Source organism: Panthera leo, chromosome A1 (genome assembly GCF_018350215.1).
Source record: "Panthera leo isolate Ple1 chromosome A1, P.leo_Ple1_pat1.1, whole genome shotgun sequence".
Lineage (NCBI taxonomy): Eukaryota > Metazoa > Chordata > Mammalia > Carnivora > Felidae > Panthera > Panthera leo.
This window is the reverse complement of record NC_056679.1, coordinates 178,465,043-178,488,098: the sequence shown is the minus strand read 5'-3', so window position 1 is coordinate 178,488,098 and position 23,056 is coordinate 178,465,043. Positions and strand designations below refer to the sequence as shown.

The 23,056-nt window shown below is 47.9% G+C and overlaps 1 protein-coding gene across 4 annotated transcripts in view; it reads left to right on the top strand.

The window, feature by feature from the left end:
- The first annotated feature begins 1,903 nt into the window (after window positions 1–1,903).
- Window positions 1,904–23,056, top strand: part of KCNIP1 (potassium voltage-gated channel interacting protein 1) — a 343,481-nt gene continuing 322,328 nt past the window's right edge. For 2 of the 4 annotated variants that reach the window (XM_042946912.1, XM_042946921.1), the window contains exon 1: window positions 2,012–2,145. In XM_042946912.1, the coding sequence (XP_042802846.1) occupies window positions 2,034–2,145 (112 nt within the window). In that variant the 5' untranslated portion in view covers window positions 2,012–2,033. Of the gene's footprint in view, window positions 1,947–2,011; window positions 2,289–23,056 lie in introns of those variants that run through there. The other 2 variants (XM_042946948.1, XM_042946931.1) reach the window with 2 other exon arrangements.

Sequence of the window (23,056 nt, the reverse complement as noted above, 5' to 3'; positions counted from 1 at the left end):
AGCGCTGCTCTTTGCCTGCTCCTTGCCCACCAGGTGTGTTCCGTGACCTAGTTCTTTCTTCCTCCTTCTTAAAAAATTTTTTAAACGTTTTTATTTATTTTTGAGAGGACGGAGACAGAGCACAGTGGGGGAGGGGCAGAGAGAGAGGGAGACACAGATTCTGAAGCAGGCTCCAGGCTCTGAGCTGTGAGCACAGAGCCCGACGCGGGGCTCAAACTCACAAGCCTTGAGATCATGACCTGAGCTGAAGTGGGATGCTTAACCGACTGAGCCACCCAGGCTCCCCTCCTTCTCTTTCTTCACACTTACCTGCCCTGTGTCTCCAGTCCACTAAGATTCTGCAAAGTGAAGAAAGTTCATCAGACCAATGGATTCTTAACAAGGTACGGTGCCTAATGATGAATCCACTTCACCGTGAGGTTGGGAGAGCACTGACCTTGTGTGTCCAGTTGGCCTGGCTTGGTGTTTTCTACATCCTGGGAGCTTGGTTAATATTGGATATGTGAATAAGTGAACAAAAGACATTAACATTCCCAGATACTATGTGCATTTTAACTGGCACCTTCGATGCCTTAAGGCAAAGAGTGAACAGTGTGTCAATTTCAAGCCCTAAGACATCAAGCATGATGGGATATTTTCTGTCACAATGTCTTTCTCTGTACATGCTGTGACTTTTACCATGCTGGTGAGTCAGAGCATGCAGGCCACTTTGGGGCTCTGTGCTTGTTGGCTGTCTCCAGGGTCTGGTCTTGGAGCTGAGCTTTGATGGTGACCCCCGCTAAGGGCTGAGGTTTGCTTCAAGATTCACTTCCACGTGAGTCATGTAAGATGGGGAAGAAACCAGACAGGGAGCATGAGTTCACTTATCTGGCATTTTGTCAACTGGCAGTCAGTCCATCCTCCGGCCCTTAAGCAATCTGCTCTTCTCCAACATCCCAGCGAAGCAGATAACAGGGAGACAAGAGAGGAAGAGAAAGACTTTCCCAGGGCATAGCGTAGTTCAGCTGAAAGTAGATTTCATACCTGCTGTTCATGTGGCCACCGTGCACAGACAGTGCCCATGCTGATGGCCCAGGAGGACCTTTTGAATCACCAAGGAAAGTAAAATGTGAACGTCATGGGAGAGGTTCAGGCCCTGTGGGGGGGATGGGGGGGGTGGGGGTGGGATGAGACGTCCTGCGAGGTCCCTTCTGACCTGTACAGTCTGTGGGACTGAACAGCAACCAGACTTTTTATTAAATGTATTTTCACCCTGGACTTGATATTTGCATATCGCCTTGCAGTTTTACTTCTAAGAGTATTTTACTGTAATCAAATCAAATTCCCTTGTGGCATTTCTGAGGAACACTCTCATCATCCAGGCAAGTCCTAATTGCACTCCTATCCTAATGAGAGCGCAGACTCTTGCCACGCAGCCGACTTTGAGAGGCGGGGGTGGGTGCCTCGAGCCGAGCTGGAGTCGAGGCATTGGCCTTCCAAGTCACGGAGGCAGCCACCCCTGCTGCAGGTGCCCAAGGAACCGCACAGGCCAGCTCGCCGGGGCTCCGGCTCAGCCCGACTTCATGATGCAAACCAGGCTCCTCGGCTGCTGCCTGTAAACTTTCCACTGAGTGCCGAGCCGCGGCTTTCGGCTCTGTGGGGAGTTCACCCACATCCCGATCAAGGCAGGGAGAATTGATCTATTAGATTAACCAGGAAGGAAAGAGCGGGAGAGCAAGCAGGAGCTGCTGAGCGGAGTGTTTCTGCGTAGCTGTCCCCTCCCTTCTGACTCGAGTATTAATTGCTACATTACCACTGCCATGTAAGAAAGACAGCAAAGCCTGGGAGAGCTCCAGCTGCTCCCTCCCTGCTCCGCTCAGCCTCACTCCTCCTTGGTGCCTTTGGAGCACCCTGTGCCCTGGCAGTGTGTCCCGCTCCCAGCCCTGGCATCCCGAGGTCCTCGCCTGGTGAGGACTTGAGTGGACAGCAGGAGGGGGTGGAGGGAGGGAGGGAGGGAGGAAGGGAGCAAACATCGTGCCCTGCAGGCTTTCTGGATGCAGAAGCCAGACTCACTGCAGAGGCAGCTGTTCTGTTCCCAGAGCTTCTGGGGTACATCCGGCTCTCAGGGGTTGCCTAGGCGGGCTCCAAGTTCCAGGATCGCGCAAGGTGGGTGCCTTCCCTTCTGGGTGCTCACAGCAGAGTCTACCTTCCCTCTGCCACCATGAGCGGCTGTTCCAAAAGATGCAAGCTTGGGTTCGTGAAATTTGCCCAGACCATCTTTAAGCTCATCACTGGGACCCTCAGCAAAGGTAGGGAGCCTGGCCTTGACCCTCGTCTTGTGTCTTAATGTGGTCTGGCTGGCCAAAGTAGCAAGTGCCTTGGTGTGGCGACTGTGGCCGTTCTGGTGTGCCGGGGTCTCAGAGGAGGGTGGGGGGAAATGGGTGGCTGGGATTCGGGGTCGCTGGCAACCTGGGCTCAGGCTCTGAGCAGGCAGGCACCGTGCCAGGGAGCTCAGCCGGCCGTAATTGCCTGGAACTTTGGAAATGGATTTGGTGGTGTGTGACTGATTGGTTACAGGCGAGCAGAGGGACAGAGCCCTTCCCAGAGCACTGGAAGCTGCTTAGCGTGACTAGAGTTTCAAGAAGTTATCCAGGGAGCGTTGTGTCTTGTTGATAAAGGAGAGATTTGATGCGGTGGGCTGGGAGTAATTCTGCAGAACAGAGACGTTTGAGGAGGCCAGCAGGAGATGGCAGCAGGACTGGGATCCACCATGCCCTGGTGAACACAGGATTCGGATTCCCATCAGCTCTGGGTCTGGTGTGCCAAGAGCTTTCTCTCACTGAGTCCCAGGGTCCTGCGTTTCTGGGGCTTTGTTCATCATTCTGCTTTCCGGGACCCCTGTCACTCTGCGGACCCTGCCTACGTCAATGTCTGCCTTCTCTACTTCTCCAAGAACTGGGGCGGCAGGGGGTTGGCAGGTTCTACTCCCTAGGCGGCCCAGAAAGGGTAGTTGTGAAGGGGCCCTGGGACCGTGTGTACACAAGTCAGCCCCAGAGGCTGAGGAGGGAAGGCTGACTTCTCAGGGCCATTCCTATCTCTGGAGCCCCCTATTACACTATGCCAGGGAGGGCGAGGCGCTCAGAGAGACTCTGGCAAACTTTCTGGAGATAACATTTAAAGAGAGAGCAGCAGCATGACGTGGTTTCACTGGCTGAAAAAAAGTCTTTAAATATTCATGCCCTCTTTCAGGAGGAAAGAGTCTTTGGGGGAGATGCATTGGAAGCAGCAGAGAGGGTATTCAGGGAAGGAGGGAAGGACACAAACCCTTGACTGGGATTTGTTTTAAATGACAAGAAGAGAAGATAAAGGCTGCCTGTGGCCAGCTCTGATGACCTGGGGCAGGTGCTCCGGGCAGGCAGGTGTGGGAGGGAGGGACTTGGTGAGGTTTGCCTCTCTCCTTTCTCGGCACCCCTGCTCTGTCCCCACTACACTCCTGAAAGAGGGCGCTGCCCCCCAGGACCCTCAGGGAGACCGACGGCCCAATGCTGAGGGTCAGGCTGTGGGCAGATTTCCTAGGGCCCCTGTAGGATGGACGGAGGTGAGGAGGAGAGAGCCAGGCTTAGAGGATGGCACAGAGTCCTCGCCGAAATTCAATCCTTCCAGACAAATGGGATTTTCTCCCCGCGTCATGGATTCCAGGATCTCAGGGGACGAGGGATGAGGGGCAGCCTCTGATTCCCAGAGGTTTCGCAAAAAGAGCTTTGACCCGGACTCAGGAAACCTAGGTCTCAACTCTGGCTTTACTCCCCATGCAAGCCGCAGCCTCTCTGAGCCTCAGTTTCCTCATCTGCAAAATGAGTCCATTACCTGCCATCTGTTTACCTCCCAGCCCTGTCGAAAGGATCCAGGGAAGCCGAGACACGGGATCCCTCTGCAGATGGCATTGCAATGAGCAGACGGGAGGGAGCCGTCAGGGACTGAGATGGACGTGGGTCTGGAGAGGGTGACCCAGGCCATGCCGTCTGCAGGACCAGGGTCAAAGGGCCTTTAATGTAGCTGACCACAGGTGAGTCTGTGCACTCCAGGCAGCACCAGAGGGAGAGAGAGATCACAGCAATAAGGGTCAGTGTGAGAAAGTGAGTCAATAAGGGAGAGAGCACGTGCAAAAGTGTGGGGGGTGGGAGGGAGAGGGAGAGAGAGAGAGAAAGTGGATAGATGGCTATTTGAATTTGAATAAGTGAGCAGGAAGATACTGTCTTCTGCATATTTGCCTACAATCATTCGCTTAACATTTATTGACTGAGCACCTACCCTGTGCCACGCTAATTGCTGGACACTGGACACACAGAGAAGATGACACAAGTCCTCCATCCAGCAGTGTGCATGCTGTGGGAGCACAGGCTGAATGCACAGACCTCAGCTGAGACGAGGAGGGCAGAACCGGGCAGGTAGAAGCAGGTTGGCACTAGCAGAGAGCGGCATGGAGTGCCGGCCTCTGCAGAGAAACCAGGCAGGATGGCCCCCTCCCTCGCCTCAGAATCCCAGAGACTAAGATCTGTGGGACACAGAAAGGGCTCCACGGGACCCACACTGGGGACCTAGTGGCCACCTGGCCTTTCTCCGACCAGCCTCCTTACTGAGTTTCCTATAGCCAGGGCTCAGGGAGGCGGCCCCCAGCGGGTACCAGGGCAGGATTGTGTTTCTGCAGTCTGCAGCGAGCACCGAGTGTTTACACAGCCCTGGCTCTGTGCCAGGCACGCACTGGGAAACTGCTGTTCTGCCCAACCCAGGTGTTTGCTAAATATTTGTTAAATAAATGACTGTAGGAGCAGAGCCAGGACTGGAGCAGGGGGAGCAAAGAAAGGTCTTTCTTATGCATAGGCCAGCCCTGGGTGACTAGATTAGACCCTAGGTGGACACATGACATTAGTTTAATGATTGTTGGGTTTGTGATTTCCCTTACTCCTTACTCATTGCACTGAGCCCTCACTTCGCAATAATCCAACGCTTAGGAGGATTTTTCTTTCTCCCTTCCAGAACTGAGGAATGTAGAGGTGCCTGCGTGGCTCAGTTAAGTGTCCGGCTCTTGATTTCGGCTCAGGTCCTGCCCTGCATCGGGCTCCATGCAGAGCCTGCTTGGGATTCTTTTCCTCCTTCTCTGTCTGCCCCTCCCCTGCTCTCTCTCTCTCTCTCTCTCTCTCTCAATAAATAGACAAACATTAAAAAAAAAGAAGAAGAACTGAGGAATGTAAAGTTTTGATAGGACCAGGTACCTGCTGCTGGTCGTGGGGACAACTCGTTATTTCTTACCTGCCTTGGAAATACCTGGAGAACAAGGAGAGCCCATGACCACCCCTCCCCGTCCTTCCATTCCTGGATCACAGCCACCTGCCCCTGATTTTAGCACCCCTTTCCCACTGGTCTAAACTAAAGGTGGCCCAGACTTTTCACAGGTGCCCTTTTCAGTGATGAACTGATCAGGTCCTCTTGCTCACACATCTCCTTGACCTTGAGCTTTTCCTTTATAGCTCTGATCACAATCTGCGATCCCCGTTCCTTTTAAAAACATGTTTGCTAAAGGCTGTCTTCCCTGCTGGACTTCAGCCCTCTGAGGGCAGGGATCACAGAGGACCCGGTGCCCAGAGCTACTTGTCATGTGCCTGGCCTGCAGTGACTGCTTCACCAATAGCATTAAACGGACGAAGCAGCAACTCAGGGCACAGACACTGGTTGAGGGTCCCCAGAAGATTTTAGACTGTGAGCTTTCTAGAAGTCACCGTTCAAGCTCCTGTCCCAGAGGCGCTCAGTAAAGGCTCTCTGTACTCTGTCCAGCTGTAGGACCTGAATCTGTGGCCAGAAGGTGAGCCTCCAGCCAGACAAATCATTCAGAACCATGCCTGAGCTTTCTCGGTATCTCAGGAAGGGCATTTAATTGTCCCCACGAGGGGAGGCTGTGCAGGGGAAGATCTGGCACACCCATCCCTGCCCCTTCAGCTCTACTTTGATTTGTTTCACATACTGAATTTCTTTGAAATTTAAAGAACAAGTTTCTCTCGCTTTAAAAAAAAAAATTTGTAAACCAATTATGCAGAGGAAAGGACAATTGGTTGCCAGACTGGGACATCCTTGGGTCCCCCACACACTGGCAAGGAAGTCTCCTGCAGGGTCCTTCACCTCTCTGGCCTCAGCTACCTAATCTACAAAATGGAATCACAATGTCCTCCTTATAGGATTAAACAAGGTTGTGTATGTAAAGCTTTCTGCATATTAAGCACTCAGGAAATGTTTGTTGATGTGACTGCAGTTATTAGCTGATACTCAAGACTGTGAGCGCCTCAGGGCAGGGACTCCATCTCACTAACTGCTTGTTTCTTCAGCGCTGGCACAGACTCTCAGAGTGGCCTCTCTAGAACATTCGATTCCCCTCTCCAGAACTTGCTTTCCTAAGGCCCCACCTAGTGATTGTGCTAAGACTGACCTTTGAGACATTTCCCACACCCGATTAGCTTATTAGATTAGATGTTAATAGCATGATTCCCAGAGCCGGGCCCTCCCCTGCTCTTTGAGCAGACACCCGGCTTGAATGCCTAGTTAAGCCACGGGTGGGAACAGAAGTTGTTCAGGCTCCACTCTGGTTGGGGAGGTTTAAAAGCCCATCTCCTTCTGTACTTTGGGAACTCATCCGTCACCCCAGGCACAGATGGTGAAGCCAAAGCCAGGAGGAGGGAAGAATCCAATCCAGGAGAGCTTCTAATTGTCCAGGCCACCCGCACGGCTGCAGGGTGGGGAGGGGGTGGGAGGGCTGACCTTGTATGATTTATCTCAAGGACAATGCCCCGGAGCCCTGACTCCCCTCTCCCACGCAGTCAGTTGTTTCTTTCTGTGCTTCAGACCTGTCAGAGACATTCTGTTCTTCTTGCCTCTTCCCCTCAAGAAACTAACCTTGAACTTGGCTCTGCCTTCAGGCAGGCCCAGCTTGAGTCCCAGCTCTGTCATCTACCAGCTGTGTGAGCTTGGGTGAGGTACACAGCCTCCCTAAGCCAAGGTTCCTCACTTTTAATTGGAGATAATAACAGTACCAACAGCACAAGGTTGTTTTCTAATTCAGTGAGGATGATGCAGACGGCAGGGCAAGTGGTGACCTTGAACTTGCAGGGAGCTGAGGGTGAGTCCCTCCTTAACCTTTGGGCCCTAGGCACCTCTCTTTTCTTGCCCCAGTCCTGACCCTCAGAGTAGGTATTGCAATCACCATTTTAACACATAAGGAAATTGACCTTTAATTAAGCCAGATGGCCTAGCTGGAAGCAAGTGGCAGAGTTGGCGTTGAAACCCAGGTCCCCCTGGGGCCAAGACCAGGTGCTCCGTGCCAGGGATCTGGAGAAGACACCCCAGAGGGGATCTATCACTGGCAAAGAGTGCCCCCAGCTTCCCACCAATTTTGTAGACGGTTTGCCAAGGACTGTCACACCAGCTGGGGCCTTTTAAGGAAGCCACCCGTCTTCCAAAGGCTGGTGACAAATTCCTTAATGTGGCGTGGCCTGGGTTAAGAAATAAGCTTTATGGAGAAGAGAACACTCTGCAGGCCAAGGTCAGCAAGACGTCTAGATACACACTCTTCCAACATCACCGTCACCTCTCAGGCAGTTACACTGGGGCCAGGGCACCCATGTTGAATGGGCTCCAAGTCCATGAGGGACCCTCTCCACCATGCTCCTCACATGCAAGTGTGAGGAGTGGTCATGTCAGTGTGGAAATACACAGAGTTTTAGGCACCAGACACTCTGGAATTAAGAGACTCACCGTTTACTAGAATTCTCTGGGAAAGCAACGGCCCTGACCCTGGGAACCTTGGGGCCTGTGAGATGTTACAGAGCCCTCTGTGAAAAGGAGGATACCACCTGTCCCATGAGAAGCTCAGCTTGTGTGCACTTCCCTTTGCTGGGGCAGGAGAGAGTCCCCACCATCCCAGGTCACAGCTAGCTCCTGTCCTGGCAGTACAAGTCAGCACTGGGTCATGTTAGGACAGCTCTACTCCCGGGTTCCTTCCAGGAACCTCTGAGTGCTGTCTGTGCCTTGTCATAGGCAGAGAGTTCGGTTGCTGGGGGTTCTGGTCCATGCCTGCCCCTTCAGTCACAGTCAGCCTCTCCCAGGGTAGGGAATAAGCCTGCCTGTCTTCTCATCCTTGCCCCCCTATGCCATGCCCATCATTCCCTCACCCATTTGGCTGGCCATGCGCTCTCTGGGGTCCCCTAAGTCCCATAGCAGAGGAAGGTGGGGCCTCCCCCCACCAGCCCAGGCTGTTCCTCTTTAGGGCCACCAGGCCTCTCTTCCAGATAACCCTGACAGTAGGCAGGAATAATTTGTTCAGGGCTGCTTATCCTGGCACTGCTGCACACACATCCTATTAATTTCAGGACCACGGGGAGTGGCTAGTTTGTTCCAAATTAAAAGTAGCTAGAAATGGGCCCCTCTGGCAGGGGGGAGGGACACTGTGGGCTATGATATTAAGACAAGGGTGGAGTGGATCAAGTCATGTCTTAACTGGTCTTTGGAGACCTGGAGGTCACTTACCATGCCAGTGTGACCTTCACCGTCCCCAGTCCTCACAGGGTTACAGAATCTTCCAGGCATAGAATCCTTGAGAGCTGTTGATTCCCAAGTGTGGAGGTGGTCATGTGATGTAGCCAGGAAAGAAGGCTGCAAGATGCAGGGAAAGCCAAAGAATGGCTCTGGAGCCAGCCAGCCCTGGGTTCAAATCCTGCCACTGCCTCACAGGATAGCCTTGGACAAGGTATTTCCCATTTTGAGTCTATGTCCTCCTCTGGAAAGTGGGGCCAGTAATTCCTAGCACACAATGCTACCAGAAGACTGAACGAAATGGCGCATGTGACACGCACAGTACCTAGCACATAGCAGCTGCCTGGTAGAGGCCAGGTTCTGCCCTGTCTTCTTCTCGTGTTATGAGACCTTGCACTGGTAGCCAGGAGAAAGGAGGCATTGCTGAAAGGAGCGAGCTATGCATCAAGTCCTCTTCCAGCTCTTTTCCAGATGTGCTGCTCCTCCAAAGCCACCCCCTCACCCTGACCCCATCACTCTCGATTACAACTTCCGTAATCAAAAACTTGTCAACAGCTGAAATGATCCTTTTCATTTAGTGGTTTATGTGTTTCCTACCCAAGCCCCATGAGGACATGAGCCCTACAAAGGCTCATGTGTTGGGCTGGGCTTTCATTTTTTGAGTATCCAATGCATGTTGAATACACAGTGACTGAAAGCTTTCCCTGCCCAACAGCATCGGGCCATGTAGCTGGAGTTCCTTTTGGAGGCCTGGTCTCATCTTGCTGTTCTGAACTCTGTGCTGGAGGGTGACAGATGCGATCAATCAGAATGACCTTGATGACATGTTGGATCAGTGCAATCCAGACCAAATCCAAAGCTTTGACTCCCCTCCATCCCCGTTCTCATGTGCTCTGTGAGATTGGCCCCTTGGCAGCAGGCCCACACTGCCTGTCCACCACAGCTGACCAGTGTCCCCTCAGTGTCCATCTGTACCACAACCAGGAGGGCAGGGAGGAGGACCCAGGCTCTGAGGACCTCATGGAAGGGCAGAGGGTTGGGGAGAGGAAAGGAAGCAGAGATGAGATAACACAGGCTCCCCAGACCAGCTAGATAGAAGGGAGGCCAGGAAAAGATGTGAGGGAAGGCGTTTACCACCACCAGTTCTGCCCTCCCTGTATTCCTCACAGATCCCCAGTCTGGAAGCAGAAGAAAGCCTGCCTCCTGTTGGGGTGAGGGCAGGAAGGCCATGAACACAAAGCCAACCCTGGTTGTCTCTGATTAAAGCCACCATATGTCCAGTCCATGTTCTTGGACCTGCAGTGAATAACAGCTTTGGAGCCAAGCCTGAGTTCAAATTCAAATCTTCACATTTGCTTACTGAACAGGTGGCTTCCTTCTCTGGGCCTCAGTTTCTTCATCTCTAAAATGAGGGAGTTTCTGACTTTGAAGTTCCCATCCAGTTTTAAAGTTTTAAGATTCGATACCAATAATCACAATTCCCATCACGGCTCCCGCTCTGGGCCTGACACCGCTCTAAGCACTGTGCATGCACCAGAATGTGTGAAGGCGGGAGCCCCAGTTAGGCCCATTTACAGATGAGAAATTTGGAGCCCCAGAAAGGGAAGGCCAGGCACTGAGTCACACACCCAGCATGGGACAGAGCTGTAAGTGGAAGTCAGGCTGTCTGTCTCCAAGTTCCGGCTTTGCCCCCCTCATTTCATGCCCTCCATTTCTAAAACTCAGATCCGGGATAGGAAAGCAATGAAGACAAAGCTGATGTCTTCCCAGTTTGGTCAAGATTTCTTTCAGAAATCAAGGTGTTAAGACTTCTGTTCTGACTGAAGCAACACAATTCTGGACAATTCCCCTGACACCCTAGTCCCCCGTCTATACTGCAAACCAACATTGGGGGCCATCTTTTCCAGGAAAACAACAGAAACTATGGGAGACCTGGACAGACAGCTCACACTACAAGCACAGGAAGGAAAAAAACAAAACAAAACAAAACAAAATAGCACCACCCTGCAAGCCTTCCTGTTCTAATGCCAGTCTGGCCAATTTCCACTTCTTGCTGGAAAGAGGTTGGTTGGAAGCAGAGGCAGAGAACTGGGCAGGAGTCAGGGAGAGAGATGTGATTCTGATGCTTGTGTCTGGAAGGCCAGGGTTAGCCTGCCCTAATTTTCTTTCCATAATCTTTTGATTAACCCTGGACCAGTTTGGGTGGCATCATTCAAACATCTTTGCTTGGCAGGCAGAGCCAAGCCCAGGCTTGCTGCTCACTATATGCAAACATCAGCTTGGAACCAGCTGTCATTCAGAGCCTGAGACAACAGGAGACACGCTGGGCCACAGGACACACTGACATCCTTGTGCTGGTTAACCCTGCCCATGCATCATTGCAAGCCCAGAAACAGCAGCCTGTCATTCCACACTCAACAGGAATCATGTAAAAAATAATAATTTCCATAATCCCTTGAGGGCTATTTATTTGCTGGGGCTTTCTGAGGATCCCTACCTTCAGTCCAATCTTAGCTGTAAGTTACCTATGCTCACTGTTCCCAGGATAGGAGAGGATGGGAGAGGTTGAATCACTTCCCAAGGTCACAGAGCCAAGACTGTGACTGAAGATTCCAAGCAGTGCTAAAGGAACACTCTCTAGGTCAAATCTCTCAGCGCTGTCACCCCCTGTTGTGGACTGAACTGTGCCACCTCCCCCAATTTATTTGTTGGAGCCCTAACCCCCAATGTAACTGTACTTGGAGGTAACACCTTAAAAGAGGTAATTAAGATTAAATGAGGTCACAGGGTGGGGTCCTGATCAGATAGGACTGGTGTCCTTTAAGAAGAAAGGCACACACAAAATGAAAGAGGACAGATTACAACCAACACTGCAGAAATACAAGCAATAATAAGAGAATATTCTGAGCAATTATATGCCAATAAATTAGGCAATCTAGAAGAAATGGACAAATTCCTAGAAACATATAAACTACTAAAACTGAAAGAGGAAGAAATAGAAAATTTGAACAGACCCATAACCAGTAAAGAAATTGAATTAGTAATCAGAAATCTCCCAAAAAACAAGAGTCCAGGGCCAGATGGCTTTCCAGGGGAATTCTACCAAACATTTAAGGAAGAGTTAACACCTATTCTTTTGAAACTGTTCCAAAATATAGAAATGGAAGGAAAACTTCCAAACTCATTCTACAAGGCCAGCATTACCTTGATTCCAAACCAAAGACCCCACTAAAAAGGAGAACATCAGACTAATTTCCCTGACAAACATGGAGGCAAAAATTCTCAACAAGATACTAGCCAACTGGATCCAACAATACACTGAAAGAATTATTTACCACAAACAAGTGGGATTTATACCTGGGATGCAGGGTTGGTCCAATATCTGCAAAACAATCAATGTGATACATCACATTAATAAAAGAAAGAATAAGAACCATATGATACTCTCAATAGATGTAGATAAAGCATTTTACAAAATACAGCATCCTTTCTTGATAAAAACCCTCAAGAAAGGAAGGATAGAAGGATCATACCCCAAGGTCATAAAAAACACATACAAAAGACCCACCACTAATATCATCCTCAATGGGGAAAAACTGAGACTTTTCCCCCTAAGGTCAGGAACACCACAGAGATGTCCACTCTTGCCACTGTTATTCAACATAGTATTGGAAGTCTTAGGCTTAGCAATCAGACAACACAAAGAAACAAAAGGCATCCAAATTGGCAAGGAAGAAGTCAAACTTTCACTCTTAGCAGACAACATGATACTCTATATGGAAAACCCAAAAGATTCCACCAAAAACTGCTAGAACTCATCCATGAATACAGCAAAGTTGCAGGGTTATAAAATCAATGTGCAGAAATCGGTTGCATTTCTATACACAAATAATGAATCAGCAGAAAGAAAAATCAAGGAATCAATTCCATTTACAATTACACCAAAACCCATAAAATACCTAAGAATAAACCTAACCAAAGAGGTGAGAACCTATACAATGAAAACTATAGAAAGCTCATGAAACAAATTGAAGACACAAAAAAATGGAAAATATTCCATGCTCATGAATTGGAAGAACAAATATTGTTAAAATGTCAATATTACCCAAACCAGTCTACATATTCAGTGCAATCCCCATCAAAATAAAACCAACATTCTTCACGGAGCTAGAAAAAACAATCCTAAAATTTGTACAGAACTAGGAAAATTCCAGACTTCAAAATGTATTAGAAAGTTCCAGACAATTCCAGACTTCAAGATGTATTACAAAGCTGTAATCATCAAGACAGTATGGTATTGGCACAAAAACAGACACACAGATCAATGGAACAGAATAGAGAACCCAGAAATGGACCTACAAATATATGGCCAACTAGCCTTTGAAAAGGCAGGAAAGAATATCCAATGGAAAAAAGACAGTCTCTTTAGCAAATGGTGTTGGGAAAACTGGACAGCAACATGCAGAAGAATGAACCAGAACCACTTTCTTACACCAGACACAAAATTAAAGTCAAAATAGATGAAAGACTTAAATGTAAGGCAGGAAGCCATCAAAACCCTAGAGGAGAAAGCAGGCAAAAACCTCTTTGACCTCGGCCACAGCAACTTCTTACTCAACACGTCTTACTCAACACATCTGAGGCAAGGGAAACAAAAGCAAAAATGACCTATTGGGACCTCATCAAGATAAAAACTTTAGCATGGTGAAAAGAACAATCAGCAAAACTAAAAGGCTGCCGATGGAATGGGAGAAGATATTTGAAAATGACATATCAGATAAAGGGTTAGTATCCAAAATCTATAAAGAACTTATCAAACTCAACACGCAAAAAACAAATAACCCAGTGAAGAAATGAGCAAAAGACGTGAATAGACATTTTTCCAAAGAAGACATCCAGACAGCCAACAAACACATGAAAAAATGTTCAACAGCACTCACCATCAAGGAAATACAGATCTAAACCGCAATGAGACATCGCTGTCAGAACGGCTAACAACTCCGGCAACGACAGATGTTGGCAAGGATGCAGAGAAAGAGGACCCCTTTTGTACTGCTGGTGAGAATGCAAACTGGTGCAGCCACTTTGGAAAACAGTATGGAGGTTCCTCAAAAAATTTAAAATAGAACTACCCTACGACCCAACAATTGCACTACTAGGTTTTTATCCAAAGGATACAGGTGTACCATTTCGAAGGGGCACATGCACCCCAATTTTTATTAGCAGCGCTATTGACAACAGCCCAAGTATGGAAAGAGCCCAAATGTCCATCGACTGATGAATGGATAAAGAAGCAGTGGTACACACACACACACACACACACACACACACACACAATGGAGTATTACTCGGCAACCAAAAAGAATAAAATCTTGCCATTTGCAACAATGTGGCTGGAACTAGATGGTGTTATGTTAAGTGAAATCAGTCAGAGAAAGACAAATATCATATGGTTTCACTCATATGTGGAATTTAAGATACAAAACAGATGAACTTAAGGGAAGGGAAGCAAAAATAATATAAAAACAGGGAGGGGGCAAAACATAAGAGACTCTTAAATACAGAGAATAAACTCGGGGTTGCCAGAGGGGTTGTGGGTGGGGGGATGGGCTAAATAGACAAGGAGCATTAAGGAGGACACTTGCTGGGATGAGCACTGGGTGCTATATGTAGGGGATGAATCACTGAAATCTACTCTTGAAATCATTATTATACTATCTTCTAACTAACTTGCATGTAAATTAAAAAAAAAAGTTAAAAAATGTATTGAATTAGAAAATCATCCTCATTAAATACGTGTGTAAATAGAAAAAAAAAAGAAAGAAAAGCATACATAGAGCAAAGGCCACCTGAGGACTCAGCAAAAACACAGTGGTTTTCTGCAAAGGACAGAGTTCTCACCAGAGAGGTCTCAACCCCGTCAGGACTTTGATCTTGGACTTCCAGCCTCCAGAACTATGAGAAAAAAATTTCTATGAAGTCACCCAGTCTGTAGTATCATGTTATGGCAACCCTAGAAAAAAAAGTAATCTACGCTCAGAGACAATTCTCTGCATAGCACCCTTTCCCATATTTTTTCTTGTAGTAAATATACACAACATAACATTTACCATTTTTACCATTTTTAGGTGTACAATTCAGTGTCATTAAGTACATTCACACTATTGTGCAACCATCATCGCCATCCATCTTCAGAACTTTTCAGCATCCCAAACTGAAACTGTGTCCTCATTAAACACCAACTCTGCGTTCCCCCTCCCCCAGGGCTGGCAACCACCATGCCACTTTCTTTCTGTATAAATCAACCTATTCTAGGTACTGCATATTTGTCCTTTTGTGTCTGTCTTATTTCATTTAACAATGTTTTTAAGGTTCACCCATGTAGCATCAGAATTCCATTCCTTTTACAGGCTAAATAATGTTCTGTGTATGGATATACCATAATTTCTTTTATCCATTCGTCATTGCTATTCATCCACTCCCATATTTTTAAAATACAAAAGAGATCCCATTATCCTCTTGCTCACAACTCTGCCTCCAGTGGTTTCTTGACACATCTGGGGTCAAGTGCAGACTTTTCTCTGGGGCTGACAGGCTTTGCTTGGTCTTCTCTCTGCATTTCCGTCCTCCACTTCTGATCTTCTCCCTGCATTGCACCCCAGTCACACCAGCGTTGTCAGCCTCTGGACCCACACAGCTCCTGTCACCTCCACTGGACACTGGAGCTCACCTGGCTCTGTCTAGCACATCCCCTCCTGTGCAGCACTCCTTCCTCATCTTCCCCACCAACACACACACACACACACACACACACACACACACACACACCAGGCACTTTCTGTCTGCTGACACCATCTTGTTTTTCCGCATAACATTCACTGCTCATGCAATGACATTACACATTGATTCACCTGCTTCCGGTCTGGTTTGCCCACTAAGAGTGGGAACGTGAGGGCAGGGACTTTTCTGGCCATCACCGCTTTCCCAGCAGTTGAGGCAGGGCCTGACACATAGCAGGACTCACTGGAAGCTGAGGGGTTGACAAGGCAGGTGAGAAGCCCAAGGCCCAGGAGAAAACCACCCAGAAAGCGGGCAGCAAAACTGGCCTTGAATCTGAGCCTCTGAATCTTTTTTTTCCCCAGAGCCTCTGCCCTGCCTTCCTGTTAAAGAGCCTGGTTCTGTATTCCACCTTCCCATGTCTGTCTGTCCATCCACACTTACCCTTTGGTAAGCCCACCAGTAATCCTGCAATAGGGCATGAGGGTTTGAGCCATTTGTGTGACTCCTTAGCACCCCCATCCTGAAAACTGTCCTTTCCTGTCACTGCAGCTATGGGCCATTTAGCTAATCTTTGATTTATTCTTCCCACGGAAAGAAGGTAGTGTTGCCACAGGGAAAGGACTGGCACTATTTTTATTTTCCAGTCTGCCCTCTGCTCCATTCGGCTAAGAGGCTCCTCTGTGGGTATGTGAAGTGACCAGTCGCCCGCAAAGGCCACTGGAGGCTACAGACAGGGCTGGCTCCTGCTGCCCCAGTGCTCTAGCCCTTGGGTATCCAGGATTTTCTGGGAACATGATTTTTGGGGTTCATCGGACTCTAAAGCCAACTATTACCCTTTGGAAGCCATTTGACCTTCAGAAGTCCCATACCTCTTTGAGTCTTGCTTTCTGCTGGAAAGTGGACACAATAATATCAGCCTTGCAGGTTTATTGAGGTCATGCACATAAGTGTTTCATGCAGTGCTGTGTCAGATAAAGAGCTCACAAATGATCACCTGTTTTTGCTTTTATGTGTTATTGCTGTTTATAAGGACTGAGGTTATGTCTCCTCTCATCAGTTGCCTAGTCAAAACCTCTTGGGTCTCAGAAAATGGCTGGTTGACTGAAATCACCCATGTGGGCCAGAAGAGAGTCCGAGACTTCTCCAACATTCTCTTCGCCTTCCCTTTCCCTATCTAGAATCTGATAGCCAGTGGCAGAGTTTTACTCTAGGCAGTTGGGACAGGAGGGCCAGCACTCCATTCAGAGAATGAGCTTAACATCCAGAGTCTTCAAAACTCATTCAGTCCAGTCCCTCCCCTGGCCCTGCCCATTCACGAGTGAGCACTCTCCCCCTGGTGAAAGATAGACGGGCGGCAGTGAAAACCGAGCCCTATATGCTTCAGAAGCCTAAAACCGGAATGTTCAATGTTCATCTCTTATGGCCTGGGTCAGACTCCCCTAAGGACACCTCCACCCTGGAGGCAGGAAGTTGGGCCCCAAATCTCAAAGCTTCAAGGGCTCTGGCAGGACACTTAGCAAATGTGGTGAACTGAAGGCCGGAAACTAAACAGGACCTGCCACTGCTTGCCGGCCTGTCTCACTGGGCCCTGTGATGTAGAAGGGAAGCTGGCATGTGGCTCCCCAGCACTAACCAGTGCCTGTGCTTTGTACTTTAGACTCTGAGGTCCTCCTCAGCAAGCTGCCAAGAGCCTGGTGGTGGCCAGCATGTGAAGGGAAGATGAGGCCACTCAGGCAAGTGACCAGCATGAGGCTCTCCTAACACTCCACCCCTCAACCTCTTTGGTGTACTGGTGGGAAAACTGAGGCCAGAGCAAGGAACACCCTTGACCTAGGTACCTTGAGGCAGAGTCTGGGTGCTGGCAGCCAGGGACACAGGGATGAAGAGGTGTGACCACCCAGCAGATGGGCTCTACAAGTCTACACAGTGACTTAGGCTGAGACAGAGCAACAAGGGCCCTTGTCTCTTTAGCTGTGACCCTGCACTCTTGACCTTGTGCCTACTTCTCTAGCAGGACCTCCCAAATCTCTCTTCCTTGCTCTGTCTTGTCTCTTAAGTTCCAGGCCTGTAGGAGACTCCCCAGCTGAATTGTGAGCTCATGGGAGACAGGGGCCATATCTTAGTTATTTAAGAATGCTCAACACTCACCCCAAGGCCTGGTACAGAGTAGGGGCTCAAAAGATGGGTGAATGAAGAAAGGAAGGAAAGAAGAAGGGAGGGAGGGAGGGAGGATAGATCATAAACCCTTCTATTTAAATGCCTTCTTCCTGTGGCCTCTACTCAACCCTTGTAAAAACAAAGCGGACCTCTGTCTCCTGATTTCTCTCTGTTTCCCTCAATATGTCCCCAGTCTTGCACCCTGAAGTTATCTTGCCAACTAAATCCTATTATCATTTCTTTCCAGTGTTTCTCCTGTCATTCTCTTTCCATCCTCAGCACAGTCCCTGAAGTCTAAACCCTCTTCATGTCTTAGCTGCAGCTGCCTGCCAACTGCATTTCTTCCCATTTCTCCCTCTCCTGTCCTCTCCAAACCAGACAGAGAGATAGTCCACCCAGCTCTTTGACCCTGGAGCCCTACATCTAGAAATCCGTTCTAAGCAGATGATCAGACATGTGCACAGAGACCATCACACAAGAGTGTTCATCATGGTATTACATTTTAATAGTGAACAATTGGAGATAATCTAAACTTCAGTTTAAAAAAGAGTGGGTTACCAACATTTTGGTTCATCTACCTGATGGAGTAATATTACATCTTTGAAAAAGTATTTTGAGGACCACTTAAAAACAAGCAGATATTCTACTAGGTAAAAAAAAATGGGGGTACAAAACTGTATGTACAATGAGGTTCCAATCTGTGAATAGATATGTGCACAGAAAAGGGAAATAGAAAAGAAATAAACTGAAATCTTGGCATGGGTTTTAGTTGGACTTAAGGGTTATTTTTTGAAGTTCCTCCTGATACTTATCTGTATCACCTACGTTGTCTTCAATAAACATGTATATTTAATCAGACCATAAAGAAATCATTTGCTGAATAAACATCTTCAGGTTTTTAATTCTTCTCAAGACCTTCAATGAAAGTTGTGCCTTCCCTGGCACTACACCACGGCCTTCCTGTCCACGCTGGAACACGCCCTGAACTTCTAGGCCTGGATCCCACAGCCCCTGGCCTCAGCCCACTTTTGATCATGGCTCCCCGTCTACTAGCACATTCTCCTCCAGCCAGACTGGTCCCCTCATGGTTTCCAAACCAGACTTGTGCTTTACGCCCTGCCCCTGAACCTACTCTCAAATGATTCAGAAACACACACACACACACACACACACACACACACAGACAAACAAAGAGAAGGAATGCAAACAGCAAAATATTGAAAACAATTTGTGAACCAAGTACATGCTCTTAGTACTAATTTTGCAACTCTTTTATAGTTGGAGATTTTTAAAATTAAAAGTGGGGGGGGACATGAAGGAGCATTATAATGTGCTTCAAGGTATAGGCTTTGCTATGAAATAAGCTAAGTGGGCAGCAGTGACCTGAAGCGAGTTACTTACTTCCTAGGCCTCGGGTTCTTTTGTCGGTAAAATGAGGGTAACAAATATCATAGTGTATTTATGCCCTACAATTGCCTGGAGGATGGAATAAGTGTGTGCAAAGGGCTGGGTGAAGAGTCTGACACACCCTCAAGCATCGTGACCTATTAGTACCAGTGTTAAATATAGAAATCAGATTTTGAACAATGATGTGACCCATGATACTGTCTACCTCCCTGAGCAACTCAACCCTCGGATAACGAAGGGAAGTTCTGTGGCTCAGAAATCTTTTGCTAGCATGATTTTCTTCCTGCCTCTGGCCTGGGCCAGCCAGAGAGCAGTACGGTTCCCACTGGCATCCATACCTCCAGGTCTTGGCACAGTGTCTGGCCCAGAGGAGGAAGCCAAGAAGTGCACAAAACCCCAAATGAGGGACTTGAAGGGCTCAGGTTGTGCTTTCAAGAAAGTTCTTCTCATCATATACAAGCTGGTAATTTTGCTGATGCAGCCATTCTACTCCCAGGAGCCTTCCAGGAGATGAGGCATTACCTTGATAAATTAGCTGTGGATATAGGCGTCCTGCAGTTGGCATGGAAATACAATTTCGTTTCCAATTAAGCCTGATTTCTAGGCCAAAGTATTTGCCTGCCTCACACTTGGAGGATTATTCCAGCCAGATCTATTGTTGTCGATGGTGATAGTACTCCCAGGAAGTAGGTTTTCATGGACACTGGCCCATCGGCCATTGAGTGGTTCAACCAGTCAGGGATGTGGCCTCTGTGTGCAGGTAACACTTTTCCTCAGGAGCTAAGTTTATGCAAGTAGATTCAAGAAAGTTCAACGTAAAGACAGGCAGTCTGTTTGTGGCAGAAATTTTTAAGATGGAGTACAGATAGAAATGGGTTGAGAGGGACAGAGAGGCAAGTTGGTCCTCAGTGGTACTCGCAAGAAAGAGAAGTGGGAATTTGCTAGTAAGGAAAGGGGGCAGTAGGAAGCTCTCTGGGCTCAAACAGAGAAGAACCTGTATAATCAGAGGAAAGAGACATGTTTGTTCCAAGAGAGAATGAACATTTGAGGAGCATTTTCTCTGCGCCGGGGACAGTGCTGAGCGCTCCCCATTCAATACTGCACCGAATCATCACGAGCCATCTATAAAACAAACTATGTTATGCTCGTTTTCCAATTGAGAACATTGAGACCCAGCAAGATTCAATAAACTGCCCAGGGTCCCGGGCAATCCAGATTCAAACTCTCACTTTTGTGAGCTTTCTTCCCTACAGGTTCCCTCTCCAAAGACAAATAAAACACATAATTCAGAGCCATAAGGAGAAGGTCACACTCAGCTGAAACTTACCTCCCAAAAATGTAAAAATGAGAAAAAAGCTTTTCGAACGTGGCCCTAGAGAAAGAGTACAAATTACTGATAGCTGAGTCTACTTGGGGAAATAATCTGATGGAGAGCCAAACAACACCCACCTCTGTTTGGGTTTATTCCCGTCTTCCCCACAAGGAGTGAGGTCTGAGAACTGGGAGTGATGATCCAAGATGCTGAAGAGGCTCACACAAGGTCAGGAGCTCAGAAAGCTCTGGCTACTCAAAATCAGTGAAGTTCTGGCTTGTGGCTCAGGGAATTTCAATGGAGGGTGTATAAAACAGTGTTTAAAGACACGTATGTATAAGAGGTTTCTAAGAATATGACTACTTGAGTTGTCAATAGAGTCACAGGAAAAATTACTTAAATACCAAGAAGAGTCACATGATTCTTGGTATGGCCTGATTTTTATTACTAATAGCAAGAGAGGACTCCAAAGCTCTGTATAAATAAGCATGCTGTCAACTCCTGGACAAATTCTAGAGTGGCTGAGTGGACTATTAAGCCAATGGTTTGGGAACAATTGGGAAAGAAAACAAGGATCACTGAGAGAAGTGTGGGGTCTTGAGAAAGTCATGTGAGACCAGCCTCTCTTCCATTCTGCTTTTTTTTTTTTAAAGTTTATTTGTTTATTTTTGAGAGAGACAGAGACTGTGCTAGTGGGGGGAGATGCAGAGACAGGGCGGGGGTCGGGGGGAGAGTATCCCAAGCGGGTTCTGCACTGTCAGCATGGAGCCCAAAGCCGGGCTTGAACCCATGAAACTGTGAGATCATGACCTGAGCCGAAACCAAGAGTCAGATGCTTAACCGACTGACCCACCCTGGTGCCCCCCATTCTGCTTAATAGAGTGAGCCGTGGGATTGTTGTAGCCCCAGTGTCCCTGGGTTCCCATCTAGTGTTTAATGGGCTGCGGGCTGGTGGCGGTGGAGTCAGACAGATTGTAGCTGACCGCATGGCCCCTGTCTGTCTCAGTAATGCCCATATCAGAAGCTTCGCAGGGCCTTTTTGGACACATACTCAACCTACATCTGTTCACCCTTGAGGGATGTGACTCCAGGGAGCCAGCTGAAAGCCTGGGCTCTGTGAGAAGGCATATGGAAGCATCCAACAGATTCCCAGTACTGACTGTGCTCTGCTCGGCATTCTCCGTTTGTTATATGGAGCACAGGCTGCAGGGCAGGAATCACACAGCTTTGAGAGTAAGGTCTGAAGCCATACTGTCCAGGTTTGAATCCCAGCTCTGCATTTTGCTAACTTCTGATCTGTGACAGGCTAAATTCCTCCTCTGTGCCTCGGTTGCCTCATTTAGGATGTGAAGATAGCAATAGTAAACTAAAGAATATTGCTAGGATTATATGAGCTATACATGTAAAAGCTAGGTAACAAGGCCTTGTTTTTAGTTTGTGTGTATCAGGAAAGAGGGAGCTTGGTAAGGGGTGATGGAGATAATAAGAGATTAAAGACTGCAACTGAGGGAGAAGATGCAGCCTTTGGATAAATCCCCAACTCTGTCCACCCGTCAGCTGGAAGTTGTTGGCTTTGCATCCATATCCATCCCTTCCCCATCTCCCAAATCCTTTAAGGAAGTTGGCTGAGGATCAACTGTTTTATGTGAGTGGGAAGGGAGAGTCATGGAAATCTAGGAAGCAGCTGAACATCTTAATATTATTGCGAACATTTTTGACCTTGCAAGCCTCCTCTGTGAGAAACACTACACTACACTGGGGTGAATTTCTCCCTGTCTTTCTGATCTTGCTTTGATCTTCCTCTTGTCCCTCCATGTGAAAAGGCAGCCACTGGTGAGGTACAGGATAGTTACACTTTGTTCAAACAGTATACTCCCAAACATTTCATATAATTCAAAATTCCCTAAATGCAACTCTACCCCAAAAGACAGGAGATAACGTTTACGCACCAGCCTGTACTGTCAATTAGCAATAGAATGACTGCAGTTTACAATCCACTCACTTGAAAAACGAGCTTTAAAATTAGGAGAAATTCCGGATACACTGTTGATGGAGTGGGTCTGGAATCATTTCAATAATTCACAGAAAGATTTTATCAATATTTGAGATTGCACTGTTTTAAATTTGCGTAAGTTAGGTTCCTTCCTTTTTCTTCGCTGTGAAAAAGGAAGACCTCAGTAATGGTGGGGAAGACTGGCAAGGATGGAAAAGCTCCTGGAAGGCAGGCACTGGGTCTGATTGATCTCTGCCCTCCCCATCCCCTGTCTCTGATCCCTACCACATGGGCTGATTCCCAGGGGAGGGGCATAGGGGAGCAAGCCAGGTGCACCTCTCCAGGTGAGAGTCACTGGCCCATGAGATGAAAAGCAAAAAACGGTGGAAACACAAGATGCTCATTAGCAGTGATTTATTAAGAACTGATGAGGGCTTTCTGCTCCTAGGCAGCTATTATCCCAAAAAACATTTTTCCTCAGTGTCTAACTTATCATGCTCAAATGCCCACTATTTCACGCTCATCCTGTACATGGAGTTCTGTGAGCAGCAGGCAGATATAATCCAGTCTTATCGACAGGAGGAGGGCATGTGTCCCAAGCCAATGAAGGTCACCATTAATGATGCATGGGGCACTGGGGGCTGGGCATTTTTCTAGAGGTACATGGCCTTTCCCCTTGCAGGGGCTGTTTGAGTTTCTATGTATCTTAGCCCCAAATGCAGATGCATGAAAACCATGTGTGAAGGAGTCCCTTTAAGCGAGACTTATGGTGGGGACTTTTTCTTATTATTATTTATATCAAACTTAAATTTTTGAGATACTTGCAGATTCCCATACCGTTAGAAGACATA